General features: G+C 40.7%; 2 protein-coding genes across 11 annotated transcripts in view; one reads left to right on the top strand and one right to left on the bottom strand.

The window, feature by feature from the left end:
• The window catches only part of GIGYF2 (GRB10 interacting GYF protein 2), a 75,445-nt gene that overhangs the window by 24,558 nt on the left and 34,361 nt on the right, over positions 1-16,526 (bottom strand). For all 10 annotated transcript variants that reach the window (XM_063166723.1, XM_063166726.1, XM_063166729.1 and 7 more), the window contains one exon: positions 1,983-2,162. In XM_063166723.1, coding sequence (XP_063022793.1) covers positions 1,983-2,162 — 180 coding nt within the window. The remainder of the gene's footprint in view (positions 1-1,982; positions 2,163-16,526) is intronic.
• On the top strand, positions 7,787-15,917 carry KCNJ13 (potassium inwardly rectifying channel subfamily J member 13). Its single transcript, XM_063166734.1, has 3 exons — positions 7,787-7,913; positions 14,011-14,491; positions 15,322-15,917. Exons 2-3 carry the CDS (start codon positions 14,014-14,016, stop codon positions 15,915-15,917), a joined length of 1,074 nt encoding a protein of 357 aa, XP_063022804.1. The 5' UTR covers positions 7,787-7,913; positions 14,011-14,013.

Below are 16,526 nucleotides of genomic sequence, written 5' to 3'. Positions count from 1 at the left end.
TGAAGACATTTCTCTTTTTTTAGCAACACCAGAATAGTATAAAGAAGTAGTTTAAACCATGCCAATTTGATTTAAGCTCATTTTAAAAGCAAAAATGTGATTTAAACCATTTTGATAGTTCTGTGGCTACTACTAATAGGAGAAATCAAATCCAGCTCTGATGAAAGCCAGAACTAGGGCAATACAGCTGTCAACTCAGGCTACCTCAAAACTGGCAACTTTTCTGCAGATTCACATAAGCCTTCAAACAGGCTTTCAATGATAGCTGCTAAAACTAACCTGGTAAAGGAAGTTCAGTTAGTTTCTACTACACTGAAAATTCAAATAAGCAAAATTTACATGACAGAATTGAAATTTTCAAAACTTTCCTCAGAACAACCAAAAAAGTTCAAGATCTGAATGAACTTGTGAACTTTGAGGTCTATGCTTCCTTTGTAGCTAAAGCATGCAGGCTGGTACTTGCAGAACACTCCACTCCTGAGTATCATGCTACATCATGAGGTAGCTGGCCTGGTGTTGCCTCAACTAGATAACAAGGCAGCAGTGTCTGATCAACAACTATGACCAAACACTGGGGAAAAGAAAATTATATTCTTCAAAATTTGCCTCTAAATAGCAAACATCTGATGATAAATCAAGCCTTGGGCTCATTGCTAAATTTTAGCACAAGAGAGCAGCTGTTTGAGAGCAGAATTATATACAGCTATGAAGAAGGCTCAGAACAGAGGTGATGGTTGCTCCCAACAATAACTGTACTGAAAGTCTGGGAAGTTGAAAAGGGCAACACAGCCACTGCAAGACCAAATGGGACTTTTTTTATTGAACAGAAGAAATTGTCCACCTCAGCTCCAAAAGTGTCCTGTGCTTTCTTTGCTTGCCTATCAAGTTTAGCATGGAGCAAAGGATGCTCAAGCAGGGGGAACTTATCATCCCCTAGAACTACCAGAAAGAAGGTTTAGGTTGGGCATTAGAAGCAATTTCTTCACTGGAAGGGTTGTCAAGCATCAGCACAGATGCCCAGGGAAGTGGTGGAGGCCCTATCCTTGGAGGGATTTAAAAGCCATGTGGATGTGGCACTTAAGGACATGGTTTAGTGGTGGCCTTGGCAGTGCTAGGTCAATGGTTGGGCTCAAACAGCTTTAAGGTCCTTTCCAAACTTAACAATTTTACTGTTCTATGAAGATGTAACAGTAGAAAAGCCTAATCCTCTCCTGGTACTCCAGAAGCCTTCTGCAGCCAAAAGATAGCCAAACCCAGGATCCCACACCAGGTACGACTGAATCTTTTCCAAAGAGAAGGGGAAAAAATCTGTAATATGTTTCAGTCCTACTACTGGAACACCAAGCTCTGCTTTTTATTTCTCCTGCAATTCCAGCAATACAACGCTGGAAAGCAAGTGAACAGACTTGCCCTGTCAGGCCTGGGAAGGGTATAGTGAAACCAAAAACGTACCTGAAATTTATTGAGACAAGATATCCTGTAACTAACTACAAAATGTGTAGAGCAACATATTTTGAGATTTTCCAAGGATGCTTCTTGGCACTGCAAACACATCTGGAAAACTAGAAAGTGGTCAATGACCAGAGTGGTTTAGTGTCAGTGTCACTCTGCAGCATTAGATATGTTGTCTGATGTGGGTGATTTCTATCCCCTTATTGTCACAGCCACAAAGAAATAGTACTATTAAAACCCCTTATTTTACCAGGTACATACACACCTGGAGCACAATACAGACAAGTGCACACCTGGGAAGTAATGTTCTCTTAAGTATGTAAGGATACTGAAGAGGCTAAAAGGAAAACAACAGGCACACAATTTTATGCTAAACATTTCGTGACCAAGAGCCTCACACATGCCAGAACAGTATTCAATGACCAAGACTACATGAACCTATTTTTCCTGAACGTGGCACCTCCCTCTCCTCATGGCCTTTGCCCTCTCTCAGCAAACACAGCTGCATGTTTGGCCAGCTCTGCTCTCACCTGGACTGTGAGGACGCCACCTCTCCCCATCCCTCCGTGACCCAGCCAGTCGCCAGCCTCCATCCTCATCTTCCCCATTCTGCTCCTCCCTGAAGATGCGCCAGTTCTCGCTCTCAGAGCGGATAAATTCGTGTTTCCTCCCTGCGGTCACTGTCCCACCTTCCTCAAAGTTTGGTCTCACTGCAAAGAAAACACAAGGCCAGTGAACATGTGTCCTGTCTTTAGAAACACAAATACAAAAGGGTTGAAATCTTGCTCTCTTGGAGGTAAAAAATGCACCAGAAGTGGTTATAGGAACCTAGGAGAGGAACAGAAATTCAAGAAGGAAACATGACAGAGATTTAAGAAATCCAGGTGCCTATGTACCTTGGGAATGGAAAGACACAAAAAAAATCCAGAAGGAAGGAAAGCACGTAAGTAACTAGAATATGGATAGGAAAGGCAAAGGAGGAAAAGGCAGTTTAAGAGATGTAAGGAAATGTAAGAGAAAGAAGGCAAAAGTGCGCAGAGAAAAAGAATAAACTGCTTTATCATGAGGTGTCTCAAGCTAAATGGGAGCACAGTGTAAGTATTATATAAACCAAACACATTTCGTACTTCTGTAATAAAAAGAAGGTGAGATCTATTTATTTAATCCAACATACAGCAGTCTAACTATTAGGAAACACTGAAAATTTAAAGTAGTATTGAGGAATAAACTGGAAAAAACCTAGCAATGTTAACATTACGCTGTGAATCCATCTTCTGGAGAGCCAAGGTCAGTGCATGAAGGGCTAGTAGCAGTTATGCCTGAGCTGAAGGATAAGTCTACCAGAAGTTTAAGAGACAGGTATTTTTTTAGTTCCCAATGTACATTATGTTGTATTTAAAACACAACTAAATCCTCAGGTACTTATGAACAGCAATCATGTCAGAAAAGAATTATATAAATATTTTTATGAAAAGACTCCACATTATACACCAAGATGTCCAAGTCATACATCAGTATGCCACGGTTTAACACAGATGCTGCTTTCACTGCTGACTTGCCCTGACAAGGCAGCCCATCATTGAAATAAGTTTCTTCAGCTGTGTAGCACCAGAATTGTCACAGGAACCAGAGTGATGTCATTTCTTCACTGGTACTACTACCCAGTTTTAACCTGAAACTGTGGTGTTATCTATAAAACTAAGTTTTTCAAGTAATAGAGAAAAGTATACTGAATCTTCCTTCTTAAGAGTCCTAAAACCCAAAAATGTAAGATGATATTTGGTGAAGTCTGTTTGGTATGCCTGCTTTCTTAGACAGGAAAAGCACAAGAAAGTATGATCATGCACAGACTCCAGGGGTGGAAAGAGACACTTTTAAGTGTTTTGTTTAGGAAGCATGAAAGAATGCTTTCTTAGCATCAGGCAATTTTTTCAGTCAATGAAAAAGATGAGGAAACAATGAAGATCTGAAATTTTGTGGCATACCAGATCTCTGTTTAGAACAGGAAAATTCTTCCTGCTAGAGATAGTGCACTCTGCAGGCAGGGAGCACACACTGGCTCTCTACTTTGCACGCACCTTGGAGAAAAACTGACATCCCTTCTCCACCAGCTCAAAACATTGGAGGGAAAAAAACCTCTCTCTCCAGCTCTAATTTTTCTGGAATATCTTCCCCTTATGTTGTTCCTACATGAAGAGCTAAAACACATTGACTAATTTCAAGTCCAGCACCAGTACCAACAGGCAATGTCAGCTGTGAAGCCAAGTATGACCCAGTTACACCTTTACTTCACTGAAGGGGACATCTGGCTGAAGATCACTTCTGTATTTGCTGGGCTTTGAGAAACAACACAACCTGCAGACTGCATTTTGGGGAGTCTCTGGTAATACTCCAAATGAAACAAAATTGCTGGAGGCACTCAACTCCCTTAATGTGGTACTTGTGATGCTGGCAACTTTTTATCTGGAGTGGATAAATCTTTGCAGATGAAGGTCAGCCACATTCTGAATTCTCGTGCATCATGGAAAAGAAAGGAAAGGAACAAGCCAGGCAGAAAAATCTAAGTCTGGGAATTTTTTTTTTTTTTTTAATTTTTGGTATCTCAAAAATATCATGCAGACTACAGTAAGAAAAAGTGCAGGGAAGCCTCTCACCATTGCTCCTTGGATGGGCTTCCCATAGTAGAAAAGCAAAGGCAAAGCTGGAAGTAAAACAGAGAGAGGTGCACAGGAGAGAGCTGCAACCCAACAGACATGGGGAGCCTAAGTCCCTGACAACAAGGAAAGTGCCTCATTCTTCCTCAATTTATTTTTAAAATGCTACAAAGAGGAAGACCGATCCAATTTTTTTTTCATTTTGCAGCACATTAGTTTTTTTCTTACTAAAACAGTTACCAAAAGAAAAAAGTTATTTGAATCACTATTTTGGGACATGAGAAGTAATATTTTTACAGATTTATCTATTATTTTCATCAAAACTCACAGCTCTTACTTGACACTTATTCAGTAACATTAATTTGAGAGATTTTAGACTTTACCCATTAAGGAAAAAAAGTATGCTCTTCCCTAGCATTGTTAAGTTCAGTTGATTCTGGAGACTTCTCTTTAACACAGACACGCTCTCAGCTCACAGGTCCTGTTCCACTCTTCCAAAAACATTTAGGTCACTTAAAGAATATTGTGCAGTCTGCTTTGCCACTGAATATCCAGGTTTTAGCCCCATTGCACATCTCCTCATACTATAAGCAAATCAAGGCAACTCAGGTTCTGTTAGTCCTTAGGACAGCAGATTTTGTTCCCAAGAACAGAACTATCAAAGTCAGGTTTTGTATGTTGAACTTGCAGAAAATGGGGTTTGAAACACATCTCTATCTCTGTAGAGGTTACAAAATATCAAATGTTTGCCAAGATCAGATTCAGCTGGCATCCTGCCCCTCTTCTGATTTTAAATTCTGTGGCATTACAAATGTAGAAATAAAAAAAAAAAAATCAAATATAAGGGGTCAGCATTGTATTTATCTGAGCATGGGATCACCTGTGGTTCCAAAACCTTCCCAAAGACAGCAGCAATCCAGTGTCACATCAAAGCCTGTTCTGATGCCACATTCAGTGGAATTCAGAGAAAAAATGCAGTGTCTCATGACATACTTCAGTTTTCTGGTTTACTCCAGTTTTCTAGAACATCACAGCAAGCATCAAAGAACAAGGTATGTGTCCAAACAGGTCTGGCATGAGATGATCCTGAAGATTAGACAGACCAGCCAAGAAACTGGTTCTTTACAAACACAAACCAGTCACAGGTTAAGGACCAGAAAAATCAAGCTACCCAAGTGACAGAAAGACTCTGACAAACTGAATACAGGAATATTCCTACAGATTACATCTAAATTCATAACTTATAAAGTGCCAGCATATTCTATGCAAACCGTTTGTAGATTTGAGAACAATCATTTCAGCTGAAATGACTTAGATCACAGAGTCAGGACTTGGCAATGTTTTAAGGATGAAAGAAACTAAAATGCAATCTATGGTTTTGCCTTGGACTAATTGACTGGACTTCCTGAAGAGAAGGAGCAGTAAAAGGGCACCTCTGTTCAGGCCTGTCACAAAGCCAGCAATGGTGTTTACAGAAAACTTCAGACAGAGCTGAGTGGTATCCAGCCAGAAAAGCCTACAGCTGTGCAACACTGATTTGAAGGGATACTGACTGTGCAGAACAAGACTGGATTTGGGGATGTGGCCCCATGGCAACGTGGTTATGGAGAGCACTTACTAACAGAATGGCAAATGTTCTCCAGGCTGGCAGCCCATGTTTCCTACACCATCCTCACTGTCTGCAGAGAATAAACAGCAAAGCAATGACTGACAGCACTGCTGTCTCCTCTACACAGGGGCAAGAATCAGGAGAGTCTATTAAGTACTTGGACATGCTCTCTTCTCTCTGCTGCCTGCTATGTAATTCCTCAAAAGGAAGATAAAAATAAAAACCTTTGCAATGTTTTTAAAGAAAATGAAGTAACTTTGCCTAAATGTGTAATTGCTTCATTCATTTTACAGAAGAATAAAACAAATGTCCTTAAGATGATGCTTCTAGAGAAAGACTACCTTCTTACTGGAACACTACAGGACATGCTAGAAACACCACAGGAATACAAATACCATCAAGTGACTCCCAGTGACAGATCAGAAGTTCTGAATCCCATTTCTAGCTTCAAATTTTCAATCTCTCTGCATAAAATCTCAATCTCAACAGCAGGTCTCAAAAACATACTATCAAATATAATCCCCTATTTTTTTCACTAAATTGTCCATTATCTACTGTCACCAGTGTGAGTGAGCCAATAGATTCAAAGGAATTAACAAGAGTTCAATTCCATAACACACGTGAAACACACACTGCACCTAATTTCACCTGCTATACAACTGTATAATAATTTCCATCTCATTCAGTTGAATTAGATTAGAAAACCACACCAGTGACCACTCAGCAAATGCTTTCTACAGTTCAGAAGATGGCTTCTAAGAAAATACTGTTTGAAACCAACATCCTACTTGTGACTAAGTGAGGCTGTCTGCAGTGGAGGGAAGGGTGAAGAGGGAGTCACACCATCCTACAGCCTTGTCACACTGGTGGGAGTCCCCTGGCACTACATTATTTGCCCTGGTTTTCAAAGTCACACCATGCCTATCAACTTTCAGTGCTGTGCCTGAACATGCATTAAAACGTTCCATTCTAATGAAGCAAAAAATTAATGTTTTGCAATTTAGGGTTGGGGGAAGGTTAAAGAAGGGAAAATAGGGAGGATTTTGTTTCCTAAGCAGGAAAGTCTACATTAATGATTTTCCCAGCAGGCCTTCAGTAGTTTTACTGCAAACAACCACAGCCTTTGTTTCTCAGATCCTCTTACATCTGACGTTCAGTCAAAGCCCTCACATCAGCAGCTCACCAAGGGATAAAAAAAAAAAAAAAAAAAGTGAACCAGTACTGTGTTCCAGAGCTGTCCTCAGAGCTGGTCCAGCAGGGAAGCACACTGACCACTCTGCACAGCTGCCCACTCAGACATACCCTCAGCAGCTCCTCTCATTTCATGAGTGGAAGAGCAAACAGCTTAAGCAAAAGTGGTTTCATCTGCCTCATGGAATCAGCAAGCCACCTAATCTGCCTTGTTTCATTCCTAGGCTTTAGCAAAATCCTGTGATTAATTCCATGTTTTCACAAAGGAGCAATGGGGAGGTGGAAATGGCCAGGTCTACATCTTCTGAGCAGCATTAGGCTGCAAGTCAGCAACAGCCTCCTGAGAGCACAGGCTGCACCAGGAGCTGCATCCACCTTTGCATTCACATTCCAGAGCTTGGGAGCTAACAGGAAAGGAACAAGTGGAGCAGCAGGGGGACCCAAGAGTGTCCCTCTTCACTCAAATGAACAGTAGTTCACACTGGTTAGAGAAAATATATCAGCGAACAGTGTGGGTTTTCAGCAGCAATATGGAACTTTTCCACTCAGCTACTCCAAGGGAATTTTGGCCTTTTCAACTTTCATGCAAAACTTTAGGTTATACAAACCTAAAAAATTATCTTGATTAAGGAGGTGAGGAAGAAGGCACCCCTTCTCCAAGTAAGTGCTTGAGGATTTCTCCTTGGCTGCTAAGAGTTTGTGTTGGGTAAAGAAATGCTCCTAACAAACCAGAATTCTTTTCCACATGATCAGAGCCAACCAGCCCCCCTGCAGGCAAAATGACCAATCAAATCAGCTTCAGATGGAAACCAATCCCCCCAGCATATAAACACAGGAATGAGACATACAAACCCATTTTTAAAGGTTTTGGTGTTTTTTTTTAATCTTTACCAACCCCTTGTGGGAAGTTTCTTACTAGTGCTGGGACCAGTACACCAGACCAGAGCAGTCCCTCTCCTGGAGCCCAGGTTATCCCCTCCTCCTGCACAAAGACCTTCTAAAGACTGGTAAGTACACAAAACCATCCTGTTTTTTCTTTTTTTTTTTTTTTTTCTTACTGTATAATTTCAATTGTTTAATCAAAAAAATCCAAGTTCTTTTGAGAGCAGAGAGTTTTATTTCTAAAACTTGCTAAACTAAGTGTCACCTTAAACAAAATGGTTACTGATTCTTCCCCCTCAAAAAGAAAATGCTGTCTCGGGTGACCAGAGCCCTAAGAGCACACAGAGCAAATCCAAAGTCTTTAAGCTGCATTTTTTCAGAAAGTTTTTGAGATAAGTGCTGGAAAGGCTCTGCAGACATGGAGCATTTGCAAGCTCCAGCTACAGCAGGTGGGTGTCATGAAATTGGCCAAGAATTATGAAAAAGACATCCTCACCTTGCTGCACTCATAACTCAGCACTCAGTTCCATCACAAATTAAAAGAGACAAGCTTCACATCTTCAAATTTGCTTTTACCATCTCCAATTATATCTCAGATATCAACAGTTTTCAATCTTTCCATCAATGCATTCATCCCTGTGCTTATGGACACAGAGCGAGCTGGCACCGCTGCCCAGGGTTCCACAGGGACATGGAGTGAACTCCTCTGTCCTGCACAACTCAGCCATTCCAGGCAAGCCATGGGAAAGCCTGCATCTCACAGGGCAGGACTGCTCTTCAAAAACAGCAAGTTCCACAAAAAAAGGGTGGCAGCAAACTTCGGCAGCCTTACATCAAATATAACCCTCCCTGGCAACTATCAAATTACTCCTGTTACCAACATTTAATTCTGCATTTAAGTTTCTTTATAAAAATTTAATATATACAGGAATATTTTACAGCCTTTACTAAGACTTTGCTTAAATGTTGCTTTTCTGCTTAGCCAAAAGTGGCCAGGCTAGTTGGTCCACTCAGGTGCTATTTCAAAATCAAGAATTAGCGTTCATATGGATCTTCAGAGTACTTATGTGAAAATACATTATATATAAAATGGAGCACTATTTAGCTTCCCAGAAATCAAGTATATGAGTTTTTTTCCTGCATATAAAAGGAGACATAGTCTCCTATTTTATCACCTCTTTCTTTAAAGTGCATTGAGTAATAAACTGTCGCAGAAAGTCAGAAGTATGAGCTCTCACATCCTATCCTTTATGGCACTCGCTTTGAAAAAAGAAACTTTTTTTTGGGGTCAACAAATTCAAGTTTCCATTTTAACAAGACCTACTTATAAATGTAACAAGTCCTGAAAGCTTATCTTAATTCTGCACACTGCTCAGAAGTAACAGTTTTGTCACAAACTACTTCCATTCATCTCAATGAGGCATTAGCTACAAAACCAAAAGGACAAATATGTTTGAAATGTTAACTGTTCTACTCACAACAGAAGCATGAGCTTTCAACCAATGCAGCTTCTCAAGCTGAATTACCTACTACATTTCTAAGGCTGTCCCCTAATGTAAGTTATATGACCCAGTAATTTCATCCATACTGAAAAAACCTTCATTTCCTAATAACAATGCCAGAGCATCTCCAAGGATGGCCATTCAGTCTAAAAAAATTACACAACAATCTAAAAACAAAACCACACAGAACAGCAATTTTAATAGCATGAAAAATGCCTTTACAAATCATAATCTTAATTTGTTCTTGTTGCAAAGTGCAGAGGCAGCAACAGACCTGCACAATCCCAGCTCAGAGCAGACAAGGTTTAAATCTGAAGCTTGTACATGATCATGCAAAGCCAGGCCAAGTAAAGAAGGAATGTACACATCCCCACAGGGGCATGCCATCACAGAGATTCTAGTAAATCTTGAAATGATGCTGCAGTTACAAAAAGCAGTTTTTGCAGTCACTCCCAGAAAATAGCAAGTCCTCAAGACCACTTTCCTGTCAGAATGAAGCAGAACAGCATAAACTGTTTCAAATCCCTTCCATGGTCAATTAGAACAGACTTTGTTAAGACTAGAAGCTGGGCAAGTAGGGCAACACTGCAGAAGCCTCCTCTGAACACAACTCCTCACTCAGGCTCCTCAAAAGGTTGCAAATGTATTTGTATACCAAGTGAGAATAGGCTGGAAGTGTCACTTTGAATGCCTTCAACTGAGAAGGCAAATGGAAATGAAGATAGTGCTGCCAATAAGTTTCCCTGCAACCCTACCAAAGTCCTAAGAAAAAGCTAAGCAAGAGGAAAGGAGAGGAAATCAACGTGGTGGCATGGAACAGAAAGTCAAATGGTGCAATCCTCTATTGCATTCTGTTGACCTTCTGCTCCATGGTGGCATGGAACAGAAAGTCAACAGAATGCAGTAAAGGCTGTTACAACACAAGGAAGAAGAGCTCAATCTAAAAAGGAAAGCATGGGAGAGCCACATGCTGGATCATGAATTTCAGAAATGCAAGCAACATCCCAAAGCTGTAATGCAAGGTTTTATCAAACATAAATCATTAGCCAGCCAGGTCAGTTTAGAACCTGTCCCACTGCTAGAAGGAATCTGATTTTTTTAAAAATTAGTACTCACCCTACCTTGATTTGTCTTAGAGAAGTGTTTAAAAGAAAGAAGCCAGGATGAGGGACAAGATGATAAAAAGACTGAAAACCAAAAAAAGCTGAGAACAAACTGACACAGTGGTGTTGGTGATAATTTAGCTTTCAAGGGAAGGTAAACAGGAAGGATTACACACAGCAAATGTGTGGTAAAGGACTGGTCACCATGCCAAAAGAGGTTTAGAAAAGTGATTTCTGACAGTTCCTGTCTTTCTAGTCAGGGGCTATCAGCTGAGAAATGGAGGTACAATAAACACAAAAGCTTCATCAACAGTTGCATATGTCAGGAACCAGAAAAAGCAAAACCCACCAAGTAACATAACATAAAGGGTGTTGAGAGAGACCACTGGACAAACCTGGAAAAGAAATATTGCAAGAGACAAGCATTCTCCAACAAACACTGAATTTTTCTTCTCAAGTTGAAGATCTGAATGTCTTTCCTAAAATATACACTGAAATGGGGATTAATATGGGGTCAATCAAGGACCGTGCCAGGCAGGGAATTCAATCAGGTGCTCCAAATTGTACTTTGTAACTTCATTAATTTATCACTAACAAGGAAAGAAGGTATTTGTATTTTTTTACTATGGGCAAGGAAAGGAGTAGACAGAAGACATTAACACTTTTTAAATTCAAAATCACATCTGCTCTTAAGCTGCCCCTGCTTTTGAGAATAGAGAGGACTGATCCTCCAACATGGGTATTTGCCAGAGGGCAGTTACTCTTTTGCCTCATACTCACTCCCAACTGCACTGCTCTCAGTGTCCATTTGCAGTTTCTTATCTGCTTTTCTCACTCCAAGATTTCTGGCTCTTAACCCATCAACAGCGCTTGAAAAAAGGGGTTTTGGAACTCGCACATTTCCAAAGCTATCCCTGCCACTGAAATAGAAAACTAACATTTTTAACAGTCCTAGACTAGAAATCACTGTACCAGTGCACAACCTGGTTAAACTCAGAAGGCAAATTCACCTGCTTGGGAGTCTCAAGGAGCAGAGTCACAGGACTGTTCTGAAATGTGCTGTTGGGGGCTAATGTAGGTTCTCTTTCTCAAGTTTCTTCAAAATCTGTCAGGAATCAGCCCTCCTCCATTGAATAAATCCCAAAGAACCTGACTTTTTTCAGAGTTTAAGACAACATTAAGTGATTAATCACCACCCTAAGAAGCTCCTTAATCAACAAATCTGAGATCCTACAATGCTGGCAGCATTTGCTCTAAGTCTGTAGTGTTCAAACACTCATGAGAAGATCTGAAGCACAGCCAAAAATAATGTACCATGTTAAGAAAGTTTTCCCTTTTTTCTTAATGTACATAACACCACAGAAAGGCTTCTGTCACCCATCAGTCAGTATCAGAATCACTTCCACATTACCTATTTGTTCTGTAAACCCATATTGCTTAGAGTCTACAAAGCAGATCCTGCCCTCAAAGTACCAAAAGAATTTACACAAAACCAGAAGTTTTGGCTTTTGGTTGTGTTTTGTTGTTTTGGGTTTTTTGTTGGTTTGCTGGTTTATTTTGAATGCATGATTCACTCAGAGGCATTTTGTTCTGTAAGTGTTCTTTCTTCAAACAAGGGAATGTTTCTTGTGAGTATGGCTTACTCTGATAAAACCAAGGCACTGTTCAGAGCTCATTTCGAGCATGGTCCTCATAATCATTTCCATCCAGAAATGCTCATTTTCCAGTGCCTTCAAGGCCTCCACAAGGGCTCATCTAGATATTGGCACAAGAACTGTGCTCTACAGACAAGTCACTAATCATTGGATGACTGAAATACATATAATTACATTCAGGTTACTGTACAGCAAGAGTGAGAACTGCCATTCAGGGAGCCATGCAGCAGATTGAAGAGTCAACTCAGTGAAGGTGGATGGACTACAACCAAAATCCCCCAAGAAAGGTAGCCTGGTACCATATGCCAGGAGAACCTCGCTAAGTCCACTGCAGTCTCTGACAGAGGGAATGATTTCAAAATATTCCACCTGGGAGATGTGAATTGGAAAATTAAAATAAGGGAAAAACCAGCAAATTCCACTCAGGCCATCATCTACTTTATCTCCCTCTGACTACAGCATGGATAGAAGTAATAGCTGTATGGTTTTGAGAAAAGAAAAAAAAATAGCTAAATAGTCACTGTGATATCAATCCTCGTACCTCAGTAGGCATTAAACACAAGTAAAAGCAAGAGAGAATCTCCTGTAGTTACAAAAATTTGGTTGAAGGTTAAGCAAACAGGCAAACTGCTGGTTAATGGGATCAAAGATCACAAGACAAATTTTCACCTACCATAAACTCATTCTGAATTTCAGGATCCTTACTTCTAATGCATTTCAAGAGAAAATTAAGCTGGTTCTGTTGGAAGGGAAAAATCCAATTCCTCTATGAAAAAATGTAATAGACTGAAGCAGCCATCCTTCAAAGAGAAGTCAAAATCAATAGAAAACCAAAACTGACTAAATACACCATATATAATAATCATTTGCAGAATTTACAGGTATTTCTAAGTTCTCTGTTGTTCTAGCAAGCTTCCTCACAACCTTCTTTAAACAGGTTGTACATGAAGTCTCTATTTTACACAAACCCGTACTTAATTTTAATCTGCCCCAGGTGAACTTTAAACATACACATATAAAATGTATGGATTTGAGTGACCACTGTCTTTTCAAAAGACATTCACCAGCTCCAGCAAATTCCACAAGCTCTGAGGTTTAAAAGCAAACAAAGGAGCCTAATATACCAAATATCTACAGATATCCATTTTGCTTCCCATATCTGCAATTCTACCTTAATTCCCATATGCTTGCTGTCCTATTTTACTTGGTCACTAGTAAAAATTGAACTGCTCAGGCAGACTAGACTGGAAAATATGTCACAGTGTATTTTCTGAATTGCTCTCCTGCCCTCTTTTTACCTGATCCTTACATAAACAGCCTCAGACTCCCAGAAGTAGCTCTGCCCTGAATACTCTAATTCTGTTTAACTGGACATAGTGGGTGCAGACAGGAGACAATTCTTGAGCTAGAAGAATCAGAAAGGGCTAGTAGCTATAGTACAACATTGCCCTAAAATGCATAAATATGTTACAGAGATAATATAACAAACATTCTTTCTGTAGCACTATACTACTGTTAATAGTATTCCTAATAGTACTGGTAAATTATTATACTCTGCTCAAAACAAGTTACAAAATCTGATATAATCAGCTAAATTCAGTTTCTTTTCACACACAGTATGCCTAATCCCATCCCACTCACCCCTAGAGCATTAAAGCATGTGACTCCTATGTAAATTTAGGAAGGTAAAGTATGAAATTTTTATTTAAACAGCTAAGCAGGGAGAATTTGAGAAGTAGTCAGATTTTTAAACCTAATCTTTTCTAGCAAAGTATTACCACAAACAGTGGTAAATTCCTCTCCAGGCTCCTGACTTAATCTTCTCTGGATTGCAATGTATAAGCCCTCCTTTGTTGGCTGCAGTATTTCTACCCCTGCTGATGTGTCAGAAGCTGTGACCATTAGGCAAAATACAAATATGTGGCATTGTATCACTTTTTTTTCCTTTCTTCTCCTTTCTAGAAGATGACGACAGACACGCCAGAGAGCAATAACACCAGGTCCAGCACTCCCCTCCTGACTCAGAGGCACCTGAGGCTGGTGACCAAGGATGGGCACAGCACGTTCCACATGGCCGGGACCAAAGGCAGAGGTGTGTCGTACCTCCGAGACGTGTGGGGGATACTCATGGACATGCGCTGGAGATGGATGGTGCTCGTCTTCTCCGCTTCCTTTGTCCTTCACTGGCTGCTCTTTGCAGTGCTCTGGTATCTGCTGGCTGAGATGAATGGGGACCTGGAGCTGGACCACAATGCTCCACCTGCCAACCACACTATATGTGTCAAGCACGTCACCAGTTTTACAGCTGCCTTCTCCTTCTCGCTGGAGACACAACTCACCATTGGCTACGGCACCATGTTCCCAAGTGGGGACTGTCCCAGTGCCGTTGCACTGCTGGCATTCCAGATGGTCCTGGGGCTCATGCTAGAAGCCCTCCTCACAGGTAATCCTTCCTACTGCATCTTTACACACAATAGGTGTAACAATTGGATTTAAGAATAGAGCTAGAAAAAAATACTATTCATTTTGATATATGAAAGAATAATTAAGGTAGCCACTACAAGGATGACAAGATTTCAGCTATGTAGTACTAGAACTTAACTTTAATCAACAAAAGACAAATGAGGTGTTATCAATATCTGGACTTGAGAACTTCAGTATTAATTGAAAAACACTTGTGGTAGATCACAACATATTGCTCTCAATCATTTATTTCTTATACCATTCTATCTCTCAGCTATTGCCATATAATTACAATATTTAAAGTCAATTTGTTTTGATTTTTAAGGTGTACTTTCATCTAGCTGAGCTATCTTCATTGATCTTTAACTCAGTGTTTATGTATTCCTCAGTAACTAAGTTTTTACAATGTCACAGTTACTTTGAGGGATTTTAAGTTATTTAAAATATTCTTCATGTTTAAAGGAACTCAAAATACTTTGAAAATACACAGGCTAGTTTACTGTGTATTAGAAAGAGCTTCTACAGTATAACATATCAAGATCAGTTCCAATTACAACAAGTTGGGGCAAGCTAATAGCCTCTTTACAGCTACAGTTGACTTCCAAATATTAACAAGTGAACATAACTTAGAAAAATAAGTATTTTAGGACAGCTATACTTTTTTGAACAAAAGCAGGTTAATATGATGCCAACCTAACAGTTTCCAAACATGGTCTTTCCAGCCTCAGTCTGTTTCTGCTCCCTTGGAACCTGCAGGGAGCCAGCCCAGGCCCTGTGCTCACGCTGAGTTTGCTCTTTCCCATGCCCCAGGTGCTTTCGTGGCCAAGATTGCCCGCCCAAAGAACCGGGCACTCTCCATCCGCTTCTCTCGCTCTGCCGTGGTCACATACAACGAGGGGAAGCCTCAGCTCATGTTCCAGGTGGCCAACATTCGCTCCAGGCCCCTGATCAACGTCCAGATCTCTGCTATACTTTACCAAGAACAAGAGAGTGGCCAGCTGCACCAAACTAGCATTGACTTTCACCTGGACAGCATCACTACACAGGAGTGTCCATTTTTCACTTTCCCTCTGACCTACTATCACACCATCACTGCATCCAGCCCACTGGCTGCTCTCCTTTGGAGAGAAGTTCCTCCCCACTTTGAGCTGGTTGTTTTCCTGTCAGCTGTGCAGGAGGGAACAGGAGAACCGTGCCAGAAGAGAACATCCTACCTCCCGTCAGAGATCCTGGTGTACCACCGCTTCGCCTCCCTGCTAGCCCGCAATGCCAAAGGCGAATACCAGACCAGGATGGAGAATTTTGACAAGACTATTCCTGAGCACCCAGCGGCACCTGACTCAAAGAGTCCAAAAAGGACTGACAAGGAGATCCGCATCAATGGACAGCCTATGGACAGCTTCTAACACTCTCAGACTGGCCTCACAAAGTAGAGAGAGCAAACCTTGAACTTTGTGCTTTTTTAATTATTATTATATTAAACTTGTGGGGTTCAGTTTAAAAACTTACTTCCCTGCCTGCCCTGCCATCTTCTAGTGATCTCTCTTGTAGTCCCATCCTTCTGATTACAACGTGAAATACAGAGTGAAGAGAATGTGTGTGCCCACCGATGAGAGGCTGCATTAACCACCCAGCATGAAGTCACCACTGAATCACAGTACTAATTCTTGGGAAATTAGAAGAGCTATCTCCTGAATTCACCAGACTATGATTAAAGCCACACTGACCCCAAAAGGAGAGATCTTCAAAACTCCTAAAGCTGACCAAAGTCATAATTAACCAGCTTGTGACAAAATGGACAACAAAACAAAAGCAGAAAACAACATGGGGTCATTCTGTGAATACATGAGTTCTGGTATAAGTAACTCTGTTCATCCAAAAGCCTAGCTTTGCTAGTCTCTCTCCTATCTCTTTGGGAATACAGACTTACATCATTTTCAGATGGCTGAAAGTCCTGCCAATCTCTCATGGCAGTGAACAGCACTCCAGCTGTGCTTATTAAGCAGAATTATATA

The sequence above is a fragment of the Melospiza melodia genome, chromosome 12 (genome assembly GCF_035770615.1).
Source record: "Melospiza melodia melodia isolate bMelMel2 chromosome 12, bMelMel2.pri, whole genome shotgun sequence".
Lineage (NCBI taxonomy): Eukaryota > Metazoa > Chordata > Aves > Passeriformes > Passerellidae > Melospiza > Melospiza melodia.
This window is presented reverse-complemented; position numbering and strand designations above follow the sequence as displayed.